Genomic DNA, 21,215 nt, shown 5'->3' with positions numbered 1-21,215 from the left:
AGATTACTGGATGAAGGCAGATAGGGGATTACTGGAGGAGGGTTGGGTCAGATAACTTGATGCAGGCTGTGGGCAGATTACTGGAGGAAGGTTGGGTCAGATTACTGGAGGAAGGTTAGGTCAGATTACTGTAGGAGGTTGGGTCAGATTACTGGATGCAGGATGGGGGCAGATTACTGGATGCAGGGTGGGGGTAGATTACTGGATGAAGGCGGGTAGCGGATTACTGGATGCAGGCAGGTAGGGGATTACTGGAGGAAGGTTGGGTCAGATTACTAGATGCAGGCTAGGGGCAGATTACTGGATGAAGGCAGATAGGGGATTACTGGAGGAGGGTTGGGTCAGATAACTGGATGCAGACTGGGGGCAGATTACTGGATGCAGGTTGGGGTCAGATTACTGGATGCAGGTTGGGGTCAGATAACTGGATGCAGGCTGGGGGCAGATTACTGGATGCAGGTTGGGGGCAGATTACTGGATGCAGGTTGGGGTCAGATAACTGGATGCAGGCTGGGGGCAGATTACTGGATGCAGGTTGGAGTCAGATTAATGGATGCAGGTTGGGGTCAGATTACTGGATGCAGGTTGGGGTCAGATTACTGGATGCAGGTTGGGGGCAGATTACTGGATGTAGGCTGGTGGCAGATTACTGGAGGAAGGTTGGGTCAGATTACTGGAGGAAGGTTGGGGTCAGATTACTGGATGCAGGCTGGGGGCTGATTACTGGATGAAGGCTGGTGGCAGATTACTAGATGCAGGCTAGGGGCAGATTATTGGATGAAGGCAGGTAGGGGATTACTGGAGGAGGGTTGGGTCAGATAACTGGATGCAGGCTGGGGGCAGATTACTGGATACAGGCAGGTAGGGGATTACTGGAGGAGGGTTGGGTCAGATAACCGGATGCAGGCTGGGGGCAGATTACTGGATGAAGGCGGGTAGCGGATTACTGGATGCAGACTGGTAGCGGATCACAGAATACAAACTGGTAACGAATTACCGGATACAGGCTGGTAGCAGATAGTAACAGCAGACAGGATACAGGCTGTAACGGACATCTGGATACAGGCTGATGACGGCGAGTAATAACAGACATGATCAGGTGCGTGGAGGAACCTTCGCAGGATAACTCTAGGTTGTTTCAAAATTGCTCAGACACTTGGGAGATGGTGAAGGTGCCTTAAAGTGCAGCTAAACGGTCAACAAACTTCTGACATCTCATATTGACATGTCAGAAGTTTGGATTGGTGGGGGTCCGAGCACTGAGCCCCCCACAATCACTAGAACGAAGCAGCTGAAGCCCTCGTGTGAGCGCTCAGCCGCTTCGTGTCTGTTCGGCTTTTTCCGGAAAGTGTACGAGCTCCTAGACTTTCTATTGAGTCCTTACACCGATACATTTATTTCCAGAAATAGCTGAACAGGCACGAAGCGGCTGAGCGCTCACACGAGGGCTTCAGCTGCTTCGTTCTAGTGATTGGTGGGGGTCCCAGTGCTCGGACCCCCACCAATCCAAACTTCTGACATATCATTATGAGGAGGGTACAGGACCGCTGGCAGGAGCAGGATCTGTCGCCGGTGTTACATTCCTCTTTGACGCATGTACATTTAAATAGTCTTAAATAGTTTGATCAACACAGGAGTACTTGCATTGGGGAATACAGAGGGGGAAGGGGATAATTTGATGTTAATGATCCAATCAGACTCACATCAGGTATTCATTATAAAAATAAAAATAAACTAATAATAGATCTGTCAACAGCAGTTTACTGGTGGTTTCCAAGTAGCATCAGGGTTTGTTCGTTTTTTTAAATCCTGTTCGAAGTGTTAACTCGAAGATAAATAAATATAGCCAAAAAAGGCAATGAAGATATAATACAAATGTGCTGGATTTTACATTAGCTGATTATACAATGAAGGGTGGAGCATGTTGTAAGTAAACTATACCTTGGTTTATATAAAGGTGGACATAAAAAAAAATAATGAATGAAAAGTGGGTCTGTAGTCATAAAGAGATGCAATAAAACAACAGAGCAGATGTTTCATAATACAGACTGCTCAAACTCTGCCCCCATGTGCTCATCTGAGGTACTGCAGCTGCAGAAAAGTAGGGCACGGAGTGTTGCTATACGCTCAGGCTAGGCATATAGCTCCCTATGGACATGCAAGTCTGTGGATGATCAGATGCAAATAAACATAAGCCCCTTCCCATGCAGCAATACTGATGGGCATAAAATCAATTTCCAGCACTACAAGTTGCTCTGGGTGGATTTTCCACAATGCTATATAAAAAATGAAAGGGGTTGTCCCCGCTGGACTGCTCCTTGCTGCGGCTCTCCTCTCTAGCTAGTTCTGAGCGGGAGAAACTCTCTTGGAGGTCCATATGTCCTTATGGGACATGCGGACCATAGCTGTCCAGCTGGGGCAACTTCTTTAATTTTTGTATAATTCTTCTAAGTTCTGCCCAAGATCTCTGCTTGATGCCATTGAATTGAAACATTGAGGTGAACAACTATATCCAGATCCTTCTACATGTCCAAATTGTGCTGTTCACAGTTACTATAGAAAGAGGTAATAAGATATTATATGTATGTGTAGAGCTCTCATACCGGTTTGCTTTCGAGAGAATCATATTTGCGGAATTCTAGACTTGGTGGGGGAAAATAAGGGGGTGATTTTTTTGCAGTGTTTACAATCAAAGGAAGCGAAATGTATATCTATGTCAAACTGCTACATATATACCTATCAAACTGGTAACAGAAGGAGAGCTGGGCCAGGTGTGCGACGCTACACAACTTAAAAAAAAACAAAAAATTTCAATAGTTAGCGGTGAAAAAGTCATTTTTGAATGCCCAGTCATGTACTGGCATGTATGCTACACATACTGGTATGGACAAAGGTCTATGAGATTGTCCTCTTTTAGGAAAGTAGTGGAAGCACTAGATCAGACCTGGAGGATATATGATGGGCCACTTTGTAAAGGGTGGCTACGATAGGAGTGGGAGAGGCACAAACGTGAAGGACCAACCAGCAGAGGTTCAAAGCAATAACCTATTGCCATTGAGAAAGACTAGCATATCCACGTGCTCTGCGGTAAGAGCGGAACGCTTTCGGTAAACAGCCAGGCCGGCGTCTGTGAACAACCAGTTTGTGGGTACTGACGTGGCAGGGACGGACAACAGTTTACGGGCCGCTCGTGCCAAAAGAGGGTATTGAGTATAGTGCATCCTCCACCACTGCAATGGGTCCTGGCATAAAGAAGAAGCCTCACTTGTCTGGAAGCTACTTATCTCCTGTTCTGCCTGCTGGTTTACTGTACTAGCTGAAGAATTTCTTACGTTACACAAGTCTCCCAAAAGAAACTCAATGCCGGAGTCCTGTTTGGGTTTTTTTGACGGTGGTCTTGTATTTTGAGGTTCAGGTTTAACACAAATTTGTTCGGTGGTCAGTATCTTTGCCAGACTTGAAGCCTCGAGCTTCAGCAAATGAAGGGTCTCTACGCGGTCTGGTTGGCTGAGAAAATCAAGGCCCCGGAAACGAGGGTCCAAGGCGCATGCCAAGTTGAGAACCTGATTGACATCGGAGTCCGAATACTTAAAACTTAACTCTTCGTGTATGGCCTTTTTGATGTTTTTGGAAAATTCTGAGTCCAACTCGTTAGGTGCCAAGTGTTTATACAACAAACTGGTTATCACTGGCTTCACCAGCGACAATCCCGCAAATTGATCTTTGGTAAAGGTTGAGGTAGCAATAGATAACGGTTTAAGGATGTCTACGACATCTTGGAGTATTGACCAGTCTTCCGGCTGCAGAGAGAGGCCATCTCCGTTTATAGTCTCAATCAGTCCTTTAAAAAACTTGGAATGGTCCACTATGCTCTGCAATAAAGTGTAGATACTGTACCACTTTGTACCGTCCCGGAGAAACATTTTTAAATGGACTTTCAAAACGGGCCCATGAGTGGTCAACTCCTCATTTTGAACTGCCGATGAAAAAATAGTGGCGATCAATCTTCGGAACCTATCCAACGTGGTTTGTATAGTATGGTGTTGGAGTATAGCTTCGATGCAATTCTTCAACACCTGTCCAACACATGGCAGAGACTTCCATCCCACCTTCGAAGCCGCTATTATAACAGAAGGACTGTTGAGTCCCACGGCATAGAATGTGTTCTCGCGGATGCCCCATTCATCTGCAACATCTTGAAGGACTAATTTGAGGCTTTCTTCAGAAAGGTCTTCTGAAACAACCCGACTTGATAGCACCGTATTCTTGGATTCAAAAGCTTCATTGACATAATGGATAGTGAGTGAGAGGTAGGACAAGGAGCCGCTGTGTTTCCATAGATCAAGACTGACAGAGCACTCTTGTAGATTTTTGACCAGTTCGATCACCTTCAACTTGGCCTGAACGTGCATCTCTTGAAGGATTGTATGAGCCAAGAAAGAGGCGGCTGGTAATTTGTAATTGGGATCCAGAATGGACAGCATGTGCACAAAACCTTCTCCTTCGATTATTTCCACCGGCATTAGGTCACGGACAATAAAATCTGCCACGGCCTTGGTGGTTCTCCCCACCGTAGGAGTTACTACAGCCCTGGATGGCATGTGACGTACGGGGACAGAGTTAGCGTTTTTTTGCGGCTCCACTACTGCTCCCTGGGTTCCCACTAATTCATTGTACTCCCGTCTATGCTTATAAATAAGATGCTGCCTCAAGTTGGTGGTGTTGCCACTGTATGAAAGTCTAACACCGCACAATTTGCAAATTATCTTAGTTTTATCAATAATTCGACCATAGGCATCACCTTGAAAGCCAAAAAATGTCCAATAACGGCTCTGGGCTCGACCGAGGCTTACTAAGTTCTGAGTTCCCTCAAACAACTGGAAGCCAGATGAAGAATGCCCAATATTGTTTAAGGGGTAATTCTGTTTGTGTGTCTGTATTAAAGGGGTGACCATATCATTGCACATATACTGACTTCGAGGTGATATGTGATTCGGCACAGAATCAGGGGTCTTCAACTGTAGGTCTTGAAAAAGCTTCATTAGAAGTTCCTTCTCACCAAACTCATACTTAAAATGCTCACCTAAAGACAAAATGCAAGAACAATGTGAGTGTTACCTACCCACCAAGAATATTTAGGACATCATACAGTGGATTCAACAAACTTCTGACATGTCATAGAGACATGTCAGAAGTTTTGATTGGTGGCCGAACAGAAACGAAACGGCTAAGCGCTCACACGAGCACTTCTGCAGCTTCGTTTTAGCGATTGGAGGGGGTCTCAGTGCTCGGACATCCACCAATCACAACTTTTGACATGTCCCTATGACAAATCAGACGTTTGTTGAACGTTTAGTTACACTTTAATATTTTGTTAACTTTAAATTATACTGCTTTGCACTTAGTCTTGATTTTTTTAAATCGTATCATTTTGTGTCAACAGTTCCTATGCAGACCTGTGTATCTCCATGGTTACAGACTAGAAAACCCTGTGTAGTCAGATACTTCAATCATGTGTTACTCCACTCACTTTGTCCCCTCTTCTTGCCTACTGTGACGTCTATGGCCGCGGACCGTCGTCCTGATTACCTTCTGACGGCCGCGGCCATGGCTGAGTGAGTTCCCGGCGGCATCTCCCTCCTGAGAGACGCCGGCACTCACTTCCTGGTCCGGACACTGTCTCCCGAAGGGCGCGCACACGGCCTTAAAGGGCCAATACGCGCTAAGTTGCAGAATACTGCAATTAGCCCAGAATGCTTCGGAACTATAAAAGGGGCTCTGCCCTCTCGATCCTTGCCTGAGCGTTGTTGTGTTACCCTAAGTTTGTCTTTGCAAATGGTCACATAGTGTTTTCCAGTTCCCAGTGTTACCCGTTCCTGCTGCCTGTACCATGTATCCCGTGCCTTCAAAAATTGGATTCGTGTTGTGCCCTCTGCTGCATCTATTGTGTCGCACACCCGTGTCTACTGTCGGACCCTCATGTTAGCCTGAATCTACCGCTACTGTCTACATTGCCTCAGATACCATTTCTGAACTATAGACATTGCATTGTACCTGTTTGGCCCATTGAGTCCACACCCCGCGCCGTGACACCTACAGACCGTTGGAGAGGGCGCAGTTGGAAGAGAGTAACCCAAGACTGGAGAATCAGACTACACAGTATTTGTTTGTAGTCTGTAACCATGAGAGACACATAGGTCTGTATAGGAGTTGCAGACACAAAATGAGTCTTTTTAATCCAGAATCTTTTTGCAAACTTGCTAGACTGGTCTGGTGGAACTACCAATAGGTGGGGGTCCCAGATGAAAGATCCTGTGGTTACGTCATAAAAGTCTATAAAGTCATTGGTTGAGCCTGGTCATCTTAGATGCTACCACAATTACAACCAGCTAGTAACAGGTCCACCTTAAATAATACATCTCAAATCAAAATCAGGAGCGGTCATTCGGGTGCGGTGAGCCCTAAGGACTAACTCTGAAGAAAGTATGGGTAATACACATGGGTATTTGTAGTAGTTAGTGGTTTATCATGGCCAGGGATTGCCATTAAATCACTATAAATCTGCTCTGCACCCGCTTGAATGCCCTCTACATGCAGATGCCAAGCAAACAATATCATGATTTTACTTTGAAAGCCCACCTGCTCCTTGTGTTATCAATATAATGACAATGGAATTAAGTTTACCTAACTTGAGCCCTAGGGTCCTCGCATACTCCTCCCCAATCCACACCAGCAGTTCTGTGCCGGAAGGAATAAGCTGGCATGCACGATAGTAGATTTTCCCCCGGTACTGAAACACGGTCAGATTGTGTTCTTCTTCTGTTGATGCACAGACCACATACCTTGGAGCAGAAGATAAAATAAAAATGATATGCCCAACCTCTAACAGAACGATACACGGATTAACAATGTCATTACGACAATTTTGTAATGTAATTGAAGGAAAGAAATCGCCGTTGGGCGCGAAAGTCATAGTTGTGAAGCAGGAGGTGATTTACAAGTCACGTGTAGTGCAACTGATTTACTCTGCTTTTATTGTAAATAAAGGTAGCGATGAACAACGTCATGCGTGCGTGTGTGTGTGTGTGTGTGTGTGCGTGTGTGTGTACATACACTGATCAGCCATAACATTAAAACCACTGACAGGGACTTCCGGTTCCGGCGCTGGGGATGCAGGACGCGAGTGACTGAGCTCCCGCTCCCGTCCAGCCTGTAAGCTTGCAATAGTCGCTACGGCGACGATAATCAGCGGGGAAGTCACCAGCCTTGCACACGGCAACATCATCGGTGGTGCCTGTATGGACAGGTACCTCCTCAGAAGCGCGCAGAAGCCAGCCATGGAGGAATCAGCCGCGGCCGTGGTAAAGGGAGGTAAGATGGCGGCACTTCCCGCCACTGCGACCCTGCTATACACACAGGAAGATGAGCTGCAGCACCATCAGTACCAGCTTTCAAGCCCGGCAGAGCATGTACTGTCCGCTCTTCCAGTAGCCATTGACTATGTAACCCTGGCCCGTGAAGTAGCCAAACAGATAGCGCCAGACCTGCAAAAGGCGCTGGAAAAAACGGTGCAAGATTCTCTAAACCGCGTGCATGCGGAGCTGGCACAAGTCACTATCAGAGCTGATGAGTTAGAACAGCGTATGACGCTGCTGGAGGATGAAAATGAACGCCTGCAATCCAAACTCAAAGGGGTGCTGTCTGTTACTGCGCAGTTGGGGGACAAGGTGGAGGATCTGGAAAACCGCTCCAGGAGGAGCAACCTGCGACTGGTGGGGCTGAAAGAAGCGGTGATATCTGCTGATTTGCAGCGAGTGTGTGAGAGGACATTGCCGGAAGCCTTAGGTCTCCCCCGTCCCTGCCGGGTGGAGAGGGCGCATAGAGTGGGGCCGGACCCCAGAAACCTCCCAGCAACAGCTGACCACAATTCACATCGTCCCAGACAAGTGATCTTCAAACTGTTGGATTACAATGACAAGGTGGCACTCATGAAAGCTTTCCGCAGCAGATCGCGTCCTTTGGAAATACTGGGCATGAAAGTGCTACTATTTGAGGATTTCTCGGCAGAGGTTGCAAAACGAAGGCGGGCTTTCAGCAAGATCTGCACCGCGCTGTTCCAAGCGAGAATACGCTTTAGCCTGCAGTACCCAGCCACCCTGCGGGTGTTTCAAGAGAACGGGCGGAACAAGGTTTTCACCACTCCACAGGAAGCGGAGGACGCACTTGCGGAGCTTTGTGGGAACAGATCACAGCAAGAGGAGCGTCACAGTCCAGTACATAGTCCGCAACGCAAGTCAAGAGAAGACAAAAGGAACCGGCTAAATATGGAGCGTACCTGGGCAGAAGCCTTAATGCCCACACCTGGAGGATCCCGGGGGGGTCGAGCCGGAAATAGAGGGGACTCTCCGAAGCCGCAGAGGCGAACACGGGACCGCACCCGATCCACGTCTCCTGATTGACAGACGAAGTCCTTTTTGGCGCATTTTATTTAAGCTGTTGTGATGATGATTTTGTGGACGCTGTAGACCAATTGCAGATTCCGACCAGATACAGATAAGTTTACAGATAATCTGAAAGTTATTGAGGGGGATATTTTGCGGTCTTATACAGCACTATGTACCGGTCAATAGTTGACCTATTGTTACAATGCTACAATGTTATCAAGGTTGAAGTATATGCATTCTGATATTTCCCTGCTTTTTCACTGCAAGATATTTGTGAGGGAGTTAGATCAAGATCTGAGATTGTCCCTGGTGGGCGGGATTGACCGGGAGTGATACAATGCCTCCCCCACGCAAGGGATTAGTGTTATCTGTTACAAAATGGCAGACTGAGGGAAATTGTGGTAGGAGATAGGGGGCACGGAGGTAGGGAAACCTTGAAGCGAAGCAAGGTTCATAGGGAAATGTGAGGATGCAATCCTAACGGACTCTAGGCTGTTAAAGTAATGATAAGGGAAGGTACATAAGGGTGCGCAGGCGACAAAGAGGTACTGAGGGGGCAAGGGCAGGTGTTACTTCCTCATGGAAGGAGCCATATAGGCAGGCTGGGGGGGAGGGGAGGGAGGGGCGCGTTCTGGCATAACAGAAAAAAGTGAAGTCACATACACCAGTGGGTATTAAGGGACTGCTAACCCTTGCCGCAGGTGATTTTATGATTTTGTTAGGTAAGGGATGGTTGGCCTTGTTGGTTCTGGCTTACAAGCCAGGGTTTGGTTATGATGTTAATGATAATGTTAATGTTTGTACATGGCTCTTGGGAAAAGACGGATCTGACTCCCTGGACTCTGCACGACTTTTAGGCACTTTAGCTCATCTTAAACACGGTCCAATAACATGAAAATAGTTTCTTGGAACGTTAAAGGGCTGAGATCCCCACAGAAACGGACCAAACTTTTAAGGCACATGAAACGATTGCATCCTGATGTGGCCCTATTGCAGGAAACTCACCTAACCGAGCCGGAGTTTAAGTATTTGCAAAAGTTCTGGGTGGGTCAGGTTTTTGGCTCGTCGGCAAGGGAGGGTAAGGCGGGAGTTATAATTCTGGTACATAAAAACTTTGCGTTTACGCTGGTGTCCCAGGAGCGGGATGACGAGGGCCGTTGGATCCATCTAGTGATGGAGCATGCAGGGGAAACCATCAGTATTCATAATGTGTATGGCCCAAATACGGTTAACACTGGTTTTTTTGGTCACTTGGAAACCCAACTCCAGCAGGATCGCACTAGGTTTTTGATTTTAGGGGGAGACCTTAACACTGTAAGGTCTTCAAAGGAGGATAGGAGCGCAGGGACTAGTTCGCAGAGAAATAGAGATAAGATCTTGCCCGACTTTTTAAGACACACGGCCCTAATAGATGCGTGGAGGAGTCTACACCCAGATGCGCGGGAATATACACATTTCTCTCATGTTCATCAGTCATGGTCGCGTATTGATTATTTGTTAGTTAGTGACGCAATGGCGCGACGTTTACGTGAAGCGGCAATTGAAGATTTAGTTATTTCGGACCATGCTCCGGTTACCATTACATTGGCTGACACAGTAGCTAGAGGAACGGATTTTATCTGGAGGTTTCCCGCTTTTCTGGCAAAGGATGAGGGCTTTACACAGAAGCTTAAGGGGTGGTGGATGGAATTCGATGGGGATAATGTAGCGCATCGTTCGGAACCGTCATTGTATTGCCGTACAGCCAAGGCGGTAATAAGAGGGAAAATCATGCAGTATATGTCTAATCTTAAACGTAAGACGACCGAAGGATACAAGGCAGCGAGCGACAGATTACGGCGTGCGTACACAGCATTCCTACATTCTCCATCAATGCTATTGGGGGAGGAATGGAAGGAAGCCAAGCGACAGTTTGATCAATGGTTAGACAAAAGAGAGAGTATTTACCGGTCCCAATTTGATGCTGATTTAATGCGTTTTGGCAATAAGGCGGGCAAATTATTAGCGCGGTTAGCAAAGGGGAGGTATGTACCGGCACATATTTCAACACTTAAAGAATCAAACGGAACTCCTACCTCGGACCCAAAAAAAATCAATACCATATTAAGTAAATATTACCAAGCCCTTTACTCAGAAACACCCATAGATCTCCAAAAAGGGAGGGAATTTTTGGAGAAGGTGAAGTTGCCAGGGCTCACCCAGGAGCAGAATGGCCATTTGAGCGCGGAGATTACACTAGAGGAAGTTTGGAGCGCCATTAAAACATTATCTAACGGAAAGGCCCCGGGTCCGGATGGATTCACAGGGGAGTTTTTCAAATCTCTGAGAGAAGAAATCAGCCCTACCTTGGTGGCATATTATAATACTTTACTAGGAACGGGAGCTTTACCAGCAGAGGCCAAGGTAGCGCATATAAAGGTGCTACCCAAGAAGGGGAAGAATCCTCTTGACCCGGGGTCGTACCGCCCCATCTCGCTGATAGATCAAGATCAGAAATTGCTCACAAAAATTTTGGCCAATCGACTGGCTATGTATCTACCCATACTGGTGGGAAAATCTCAGGTAGGCTTTGTAAAGGGCAGGGCTGCAGTGACAAATTTACGCAAGGTATTGACGGTGCTAGAAACAGTCAGGCACGATCCCCAGCCAGGTACCAGGCCGGCACTTTTAGCGCTAGACGCAGAGAAAGCCTTTGATAACATACAATGGGAATGGCTGGGGATGGTGCTAGACAAAATGAACATTCAGGGAGATTTCCGGGTCTTCCTGAAGGGAGTCTACACTAGCCCGCAAGCACGCGTTCATTCCTCGGGGTTCCTATCAGATCCCTTCCAATTACATAAAGGAACACGACAGGGTTGCCCCTTGTCGCCCCTGCTATTCAATCTAGCACTGGAACCTATGGCCAGATTCTTGGAGGAATCGGATATGTTCAGAGGCATTCAAGTGGGATCTTGTGCAGTGAAATTAGCCCTGTTCGCTGATGATGTCATACTTTTTATGTCAAACCCTCAGGAGCATTTAGGGAAGGTTTTTCAATTTTTGCAGGAATTTGGGCAATGCTCGGGATACAAAGTCAATATAGCTAAGAGCGAACTGCTGGAGTTGGGCAGGCCATTGCCAAAGACCTTTTGGCAATCCTTGGGTTGCGGGATATCACCGGTGGAACACTGCATTACCTATCTGGGTATCAAAATAGGGAGGGTACCAGACACTCTGTATGGCTTAAATTATCCCCCGTTAATTAAAAAAATACAAGCGGAACTCACTAGATGGGGCCAATTGCCGTTGTCCCTCTTGGGAAGATGTCATCTGATCAAGATGGTTAGTTTTCCTAGATTGCTATACCCCTTTCAAACGCTATCTCTCTTATTGAAGCATGTGGATGTCTCGAAATTGACGGCTTCATTCACTAAATTTATATGGGCAGGAAAAAGGCCGCGCATAGCACTCACCAAGTTCATGATGGGCAAACAAGAAGGGGGTGTGAACTTTCCGAATGTCAGGGGTTATAACGTGGTCTGTCTTTTGCGTCATGTAGTAGATTGGCTTCATGAAACAAGCAATTATTCCAATTTAGATCTGGAAGGGGAGTATGCTTCACCTTGGAACCTGAAAGCTTTGTTACATTGTAGAATCGCTTCTCTTCCGTGCCGCCTCAAAACCTCCATTGTATTGAGAGATACAGTTCTAGCTTGGAAAGTGGTACGTAAGCAGTTTGGGTTACCCCACCTGGTATCGAAGTATATGCCGTTGAGCGGTCATCCGGAGTTTTTACCGGGAATCGACAAGGGGGACGGAATTGCCTCATGGGGGAGGGTAGGCATTGGTAGCGCAGGGGATCTTATGCACACAGAGGAAAAGAGGTGGTTAACTGGGGAGGAAATCACAGCTAAACTCAGACCCATAGTAGATAGAGTCAATTTTTTGCAAGTACTTCAGGTACGAACATTTTGTACCTCCAGGCTCAGGGATTTGAGTAAGGAAGCTACTACGCACACTCTGGATGAGGTCATAGGTCCAACAACTGGGCGGGCGACCATTTCAGGAATGTATAGAGCATTGAGAGAGGGTTTTGTTCGTCCGCAATTAAGGATTAGTTTTAAAAGCTGGGAACGGTGGACTCAGGATCCAGATATAGGAGAGACCATACTGGGGGGTTGGGAGACGGTACGGAAGAGTGTGATAAATGAGAGCTGGAGGGAAACCTATTTCAAGTTGATGCATGCAGCTATATATGGCTTTAATATCTTGCCCTCACAATCTTTCCCTGATCGCATTACAAGTTGTCCCAAGTGCAATACACCACTGACGAATTTGTGGCATGGAGTGTGGGGGTGTGTACATACGAAACGATTTTGGGGGATGGTACAGAAATATATTAAGGACCATTGGAAAACGGATCTCCCAATGACGCCTCAAGCGCTACTATTCCATCAAGCGCGGCCGCCAGAGGAAGAGGGTGCTCGAGGAGTAAGATCACCTCCCGGGTTGGTGCACACGATTTTACTGGTAGCTTTGAGATGCCTCCTGAGTCACTGGTTAGAGGCAGACACGCCGGGGTTAGAAATGATTGTGTCACGGCTGAAACAGTTATTGGTTCTTGAGAGGGTGGAGGTGGAAAGGCGGAAGGAAACGGGAACTAAGAAGCTATTTGATAAGTGGCAAGTATTTATAGAAACGCAATGTACAACAGCCGAAATAGCGGAAATTGTTAGGCCTTTCCAGTACACAAAGTGGTACTGCACGCAGCTCTTGGCAGGCGTTTTAGGGAGGATGCAACTGTGAGCCAGCTGGGGGAGAAAGGATGAGTGGAAACTCATTGATGATCTAGGTGGTGTTGGAGTTGGGGGAGTCATGTTTGTTTGGTCCATCTGAAGATCGACAATTATGCCATGTTTCTATGTGGGTGTGTTTATATGTTATGTTGAATTTAATTTAAAAGTTAATCCCATGACAGTTGAGTGCTGCGCACTCATGATGTAACTCTTACGTGAAATGTTTGTAAGAAAATGTGAAAACTGACAATAAAAAGGATATTTAAAAAAAACCACTGACAGGTGAAGTTGGACGTGGCAAAAATGGGCAAGTGTAAGGATTCGAGCGACTGTGACAAAGGATAAATTGTGATGACTTGGTCAGAGCATCTCCAAAATGCCAGGTCTTGTGCGGTGTTCCCAGTATGCAGTAGTTGGTACTTCCCAAAAGCGGTTCAAGGAAGGAGAACCGGTATCCGGTAACAGGGTCATTGGCGCCCAAGGCTCATTGATGTGCATGACGTGTGAATGCTAACCCGTCTGGTCTGATCCCACAGAAGAACTACTGTAGCACAAATTGCTGAAAAAGTTACTGATGGCTATGATACCACAGACTGGTCAGAGTCATGCTGATCCCTGTCCACCTACAATGAGAGGCCCACCTTTAGAGCGTGTAGGATCACTTCGCCCCCCCCCCCCCTTCTCTCATTCCTTCTTTTTCCCTGTTTGTGTTGTTTTTGGTCTGTTCCACACCCCTCTTTTGGGGTGTGAGTTGGTATTGACCTTTTCTGGAAGTTTCCACAGGTTACCTCGTGACCAGGAAGATGTTGGCAACAGTCCATTGATTGATTGGTGGCAGCAGCTGAGCGGCGGGAAATCCTGGATGATATAGTCCTGCTGTCTGGGCCAATCAGCCGCTTGTCTGGAGGAAGTTCTTTGAAGCAGCGCTGCCCTCCCTTGTTTTTATGAAGGACCCCCTGTCGCGGTGTTTATTAGTGGGTTGTCGTCCGGCTAACGCTCGTTGGACAAGGGATTTATTTATATTGAACATTTTATTATTGGCTATTATTTATTCATTTATTCAAGTTGGTTTTAATAATTTATTGAAGTATTTTATGTTACCCATAATAAAACACCACGGCCTTTTATTGCCAATGTTTTTGTTTATAGTCTTTATTTCTGGTCTTTTGGGGGGACGTATGTGATCCCATGTTCACAAGAACATCAGATCTGGAGCAATGGAAGAAGGTGGCCTGGTCTAAAGAATCACGTTATTTTTAACATCATAGGATGGCTGAGGTGTGTGCATTGCTTACCTGGGGAAGAGATGGCACCAGGATGCATTATGGGAAGAAGACAAGATGGTGGAGGCAATATGATGGTCTGGGCACTGTTCTACTGGGAAACCTTGGGTCCTGGCAATCATGCGGATTTTACTAGACACGTACCACCTACCTAAACATTGTTGTAGACCAAGTACACCCCTTCATGGCAGCGGTATTCGCTAATGGCAGTGCCCTCTTTCAGCAGGATAATGCCCCTACCACTCTACAAAAATTGTTCAGGAATATCTTAAAGAACATGACGTAGAGTTCAAGGTGTTGACTTGGCCGCTAAATTCTCCGATTTCAATTTATTTGAGCATCTGTGGGATGCGTTGGAAAAACAAGTCCGATCCATAGAGGCCGCACATCGCAACTTACAGGATATGCTGCTAAAGTCTTAGTGCCAGTGACACCTTCAGAGGTCTGTTTTGGGGGCACAAGGGCGATCTACACAACATTAGGCCGGTGGTTTCAATGTTATGGCTGAACGGTGTATGGGTTAGTGACTTCTCATATATGTTCGCACTTACCTCATCCAGCTGCTTTTGGAGTCATCACTGGCATCAATATAAATATAAGATCCCTTGTCTCTTACCTGCATGAGCAAAAATAATGTACAAAAGGTAGAAATAAATCTCTTGTCTCATGAATGTGTGATTATAATTTACTAAAATATGGTGAAATGGACAATATTTCCTACAATTCATGTTTCAGTTTCCAGACGCGTGTTTGCTTCAGGTACAGATTCCGTTATTTTCATAGCGAGTAAAGTGTCAAGTTATGGCAGATGTCAGCCCTTTTTCTGTACAAGTTTTCTATGGAAGTGACATCACTGTTCTCAAAACAGAGGGGGTGACATCATCATTCTCCAAATGAACGTTTTAGTCCACGGGGGTGATATTACTACTCTCCAAATATAAGCTTTACTTTATGTAGGGTAAATGCCCTGTTACACCGGCCGACACTCGGCCGATGCAGCGAGCGCTGATCAACGAGACATCGTTGATCGTCGTGCGTTTGCTCCTGTCACACGGAGCTGCGTATGGGGACGAGCGGTCGTTACCCTGATCGCTCGTCCCCATACATTATCATCATGTCGGCAGCGCGATGAGCTGCCGACAACGATAATCTTTTACTTTTTTAAAACGATACAACCAGCAGATGATCGAGAGTTTTCCCGTTCATCTGCCGATCGTTCCCAATTATCGGCAACAAGCGTTATATTAACGCTCGTCTGCCCGCTAATCGTCCTGTGTAAAACCCCCTTAACATCACTGCTCTCCAAATACAAATAATGACATCACTATTTTCTAGGCAAAATTGATGATATCACTATGCTCTACTTAGAAATGATGATACCACTACTATATAAACAGAGGTGTACAAGCTGTTTCTCATTTGAGTAATCTTACTGCGTTCCAAATACAAATAATGACTTTAATATTCTTAAAATAAAAGTGATGACATCACTATTCTCCAAATATGGGAAATGACATCGCTACTCTCGAAACCCAAGCAATGACATCACTATTTTTTATTCTAAAAATGATTATTTCCTTATTCTATACATAGAACTGATGATGCCACTACTCTGTAAACAGAAAAGATGACATCACTCCTCTCCAAATATATGTCGTTTAGTTAGTGATAATATTGCTCTACAAATACAAGTAGTCACTCTCCCAGAAGAAGTAATGACATCATCACTTTCCAAGTATAAGCTGTAGTTCCATGTGAGTGACAACTCTCCAAATATAAGTAATGACATCACTATTCAACAGATAAACGTAACGTAAGGATTACTTAGCAAACAGAAATCAAGACTTGGCCCCAATGCTACGTCTATAAGTTGGCCTCCCAACTACCATGTGTAATGTATAGTACTGATATACTATGTACTATACTATACTCGCCATATGGGAATTTTGCAGCCCCCTAAACTTCCAGGGCCAAGTGCAACCTCTGCGCCCCCTATAGTTAAACCCCTACTTTACAGGGTTTGGTACATATGGGAAGATACTTCCTCAAATAAGGGTAGAAATAGGAAAATAAGAAGAATTCATACCGCCCAGGAGTAAACGGTGCATTCGCTCCTATCCACCAAAATCTCCCCTTCGTATGGGCCAAAGATGCAGCCCCGAGGAATGATGGGAATTGTACCCCAGATTCCGAAGCCTCCTTGAGATCTTTCCTTGACCACCAGTCCTTCTGGCAGAGAAAGTAGAGCACGAGATGGTACATTTTCTGGAACTGGTGTGTCCAAGATAAAAGTTGGTGCTCCGTGTTGCGGACATGAATCTCTGAAGTACAACCGGCAATCCTCACAAACTGCAACGAAAAAGACCGTATTACAAAGGGGAGGTCACGGCACTTACAAAACCTGAAAGCTTCCATTCAAAACTCCAAGGGGTCCAGGAAGCTGAGATATGAGGGGTGATAGGTTCTTTGGTGAGGTCCTTACACTGTGTCAGTGATATGGAGTTCCCCTTTAAATATATGGAACCATAAGGAATTATGTGGACGAGAAATAACAATATGGACTTACAGAGCAACTCATCTTCCAGCTGGGCACAGGCCTCCTCTGCGGCCTGCATTGTTTGACTGACGTCCAGACACCTGAGGAAGAGAAAAAACAACTGTATAGAGTCCACAACGTGTGCAGGGTATGACACACTGTCTAAATTGTGTGAAACAAACGCCAATCAGACGGGAATCACAAGCCTGGTAATTGACGGACTATTGTCTATTCTTTCCAACAATGTGCAACAGCCACAAAGCGACGCCTGATGCAGAAATAGTGTTGTGCTAATGGGTTTGTCAATTATAACGATCGGTCGCAGAAAATACTGAGGATTACAACAAAATTCGTCAGATGTTTGTTTAAGAAAATATTTAAAGAGGACCCATCCTATTACAGGGTATGTACACTCTTGCAAATCAGTACCTTTAAGGCTATGTTCACACGCAGAGTCAAAAACGTCTCATAATATGGAGCTGTTTTCAAGAGAAAACAGCTCCTGATTTTCAGACGGTTTTTGTGCCACTCGCGATTTTCGCTGCGTTTTTTGTGGCTATTTACGGACGTTTTTGGAGCTTTTTCCGATAGAGTAAATGAAAAACCTGCACTTCTTTTTCGCGGCCGTTTTTTTTTTCCGTGTAAATAAACGCTGCGAAAAACGCTCCTTCGGAATAGAACGCCGTTTTCTCATTGAAATCAATGGGAAGAGATGTTTGGAGGCATTCTGCTTCCGATTTTCCGGCCGTTTACGGCGCGATAAACGTCTGAAAATAGGCCGTTTTGAGACGTTTTTGCTCACTGCGTTTGAACATATCCTAAGGATATGTTCAAACGCAGTGAGCAAAAACGTCTCAAAATACGGAGCGGTTTTCAAGGGAAAACAGCTCCTGATTTTCAGACGTTTTTTAAGCCACTTGCGATTTTCGGGGCGTTTTTCAATGTGTTTTTACGGCTGTTTTTGGACATTTTTTCGCTAGAGTCAATGAAAATAGGCTCCAAAATCGTCCCAAGAAGTGACCTGCACTTCTTTTTCACGGCCGTTTTTTTACGTGTAGAAAAGCGCAGCGAAAAATGCTCTGTCGGAATAGAACTCCGTTTTCCCATTGAAATCAATGGGCAGATGTTTGGAGGCGTTCTGCTTCAGATTTTTCGGACGTTTTTCGGGCGTTTATGGCCGAAAATAGGCGGTGTGAGCATACACTTAATGTCCTACTGTTTTGTGTATACAGTTCCTATGCAGATCTATAGGTTTCCATAGTTACAATCTACAAACAAACCCTGTGTAGTCTGATTCTTATATGTTAGGCCTCGTTCACATCTGCATCGGAGGCTCCTTTAGGGGCCTCCGTCGCAGATCCGGCCGAGAATACTGGAAACAATAGCGTTGCATACTGCTTTATTGTTTCCAGTAAAACCGTGGACACCCCAACGCGAACCCAATAAAACCCACTAAAGTCAGTGGGTTCCATCGGCCGTCGGTGGTGTCCGTGGTGCAATGGAACCGAAGCTTCTGTTTTTTCCTGTGTTCTGCTTCTCTGACGAGGGAGAACAACGGAATGGCAAACGCTAGTGTGAACCCGGCCTAACTCTGCTAACTCCACCCCCTTTAGATTTTGATTTTTATTGGTTTAATTATCGGTTTATGACTTAATACACACTTATTAAACACAGTAAGTGAGTATAAAGCTCAGACAACAGCTTCTCTCACATCTGATGAACCCCCTGTAACCGCAGTGAGAATGACATTGAATGGCGCAGCGGTCGAGCATAAAGGCTGCCGCTCCAATCACAGTCTATGCCACTGACGGGAATAGCAGGGTACTGCGCTTGGCTGTTTCCGTCAGTCCCATAGACATTGAATGGAACGGCGGGCGAATGCTTGACCGCCGCTCCCTCCAAGTTCCTCTTCACTGTGGGTGGTGAAGTGAGGAGAATCTGGAGGTTTGTCACCCGTTTTCGTGATCGGAGGGGCACCCAGCGATCAAACAAATTTAACCTATCCTTTGGATAGGCAATAATTATCGATTTTGGGACAACCCCTTTAACTTGTCTCTATAGCCGACATATCCCAAGATGTGTGGCACGAGATTTTAAACAAACATGTAAAAATACATATGCCTCTGACCGACGCCATCCGTCGCCCATAGACTCCATAGACACGTGATGTGTATTCAGGATCCTGACACGTCTGAATCTTTTCTGTGATATTTACAGCAAGGTAAACGTAATCTCGCGAGATTACGATGTAAACTGTAATTTAAAACGAGATTACGTTTGCCTTGCTGGAAATATCACAGAAAAGATTCAGACGTGTCAGGATCCTGAATACACATCACGTTCTGGCTGGAGGTCATGTATATTCATTCTCAGGACACTGCAGTAACGTTAGTGTTTGTGTATGTGGCTGCACATAGTGATATAACTATATCGCTATGTGCTGTGTAAATTAATGGAGAGAAGTGCATGACGCTGATTGGTCACTGATTGGTCAGCGTCATACACTCCTCTGTACAACGCCCACTTGGTCTAAAGTAAAAATATGCCCACTTGGGAAACGAATTAGCATAAAGCTAAAAATCGCTCATAAAGTGGTAAAAATAGATCGTTTTTCTAAATAAAAAGCATTAGGCGGGATTCACACGACCGGGTCCCGCCCGAGCCCCAGTGTCGGCCGGTAAAATCGGCCATTTTGCCCGGCTGGTTTGCATAAAGTTTTGCATCCGTTCCGGGCCGGGCAGATCTGGACAGTGACATCAGCGGCAACTCCTGAAGGGGAATCCCCATGTGTTCGGGGATTCCGCTTCAGGAGTTTCCCCTGATGTCACTGCCCAGATATGGACAGAGACATCAAGCGCTCTGTCCAGGAGCGGAATCCCCGAAAACACGGGGATTCCGCTTCTTCAAGGAGCTAAAGTGCGACTAGCACATAGCAGAGCGGGGAGATACCTCCCTGCTCTGCTATAGTGGCGTCGCTGCAGTAGTAGCAGCAGCAGCAGCCGCTAGCGGCGCCATCGAAGGTGTCGCCGGGCCAGGGCGTTTTTAAAACAAGCAGGGGAAGGGAGCCAGCTCTGCGCTCCCTTCCACCTGCTGTACACGCCGGCCCTGCCACACAGTGTACAGCGATGCCATTCGTCCGAATGGCATCAACTCCTCCTCACATGCACTCTGCGCTGTGAGGAGGAGGAGATAGAGCGCAAGCCACGGAAAACCCGGCCATCACTCGGGACACATCCCGGTGATGGCCGTGTATTACCCGGCCCCATAGACTTCTATGGGAGCCGGGCGGCCGGGTACCCGGCCGAAAATAGAGCATGTCCTATTTTTTGACGGCCGGTTTTCCCGGCCGTCAAAAAATCGGTCGTGTGAATAGCCCCATTAGGGGTCTATTATTCCTAATGCAGCCGGGTGACGGCCGATTTATGAACGGCCGGCACCCGGCCGGGAAACCCTGCCGTGTGAATGAGGCCTTACTGTCACCTACATTACAGCGCCCATCTCATTATCTAGGTGATAGGGCACTTATAATGTGGTGACAGAGCCTCTTTAAGTCAGCTCTGGGTTTCTTGGTACATGATCCGGAGGCTCCATTGGTCATGATGGGTGATTTTAATACTCGAAAAACGGCCGAAATAACGGGGCGTTTTTTTCAGAGGCCATTTTTAAAAACCGCCACGTAAAAAAACGCCCGCGAAAAAGAAGTGCATGTCACTTCTTGAGCCGTTTTTGGAGCCGTTTTTCATTGACTCTATAGAAAAACAGCTCCAAAAACAGCCGTGAAAAACACAAGTTGCTAAATAAACAGCTCCGTATTTTCAGACGTTTTTTAGTAAGCCGTGTGCACATACCCTTAACGTGGCACATCGCAGGTCTCAGTTATTCTTACCTCACAGAGTTTATGGTACTCCGGTGCTCTTGAAAAAAATGGGTCTTCGAACTGATGCGGGGTGTCCAAGATGTCCAGAGGATCAGGCGGATCTTATCCATATGATGTGGGGGTTCCCTATTTTGCAGGGGTATTGGGAAGAGGTTTTTGCATTGGTGGATAGGGTTTTTGGTCTACAGGTACCGCGTGATCCATTAGTGGGCATTCTGGGTTATGTGGAAAATCTTGCAGTCACTACTCTCCAAAAAGTATTGTATCGGGCACGTCAGCGGATAGCTATGAGATGGT

General features: G+C 46.2%; 1 protein-coding gene across 1 annotated transcript in view; it reads right to left on the bottom strand.

The window, feature by feature from the left end:
* Positions 1-1,552: 1,552 nt before the first annotated feature.
* The window catches only part of LOC142661553 (E3 SUMO-protein ligase ZBED1-like), a 24,033-nt gene continuing 4,370 nt past the window's right edge, over positions 1,553-21,215 (bottom strand). Inside the window, exons 2-6 of the mRNA XM_075838977.1 lie at positions 17,072-17,142; positions 16,592-16,854; positions 15,057-15,121; positions 6,685-6,842; positions 1,553-5,083 (exon numbers count right to left, since the gene is read on the bottom strand). Coding sequence (XP_075695092.1) covers positions 3,033-5,083; positions 6,685-6,842; positions 15,057-15,121; positions 16,592-16,854; positions 17,072-17,120 — 2,586 coding nt within the window. The 5' untranslated portion in view covers positions 17,121-17,142 and the 3' untranslated portion in view covers positions 1,553-3,032. The remainder of the gene's footprint in view (positions 5,084-6,684; positions 6,843-15,056; positions 15,122-16,591; positions 16,855-17,071; positions 17,143-21,215) is intronic.

Source organism: Rhinoderma darwinii, chromosome 10 (assembly GCF_050947455.1).
Source record: "Rhinoderma darwinii isolate aRhiDar2 chromosome 10, aRhiDar2.hap1, whole genome shotgun sequence".
NCBI classification, from domain to species: Eukaryota; Metazoa; Chordata; class Amphibia; order Anura; family Rhinodermatidae; genus Rhinoderma; species Rhinoderma darwinii.
Note: the sequence above shows the minus strand (reverse complement) of the source record. Positions and strands in the feature narration are given on the sequence as shown.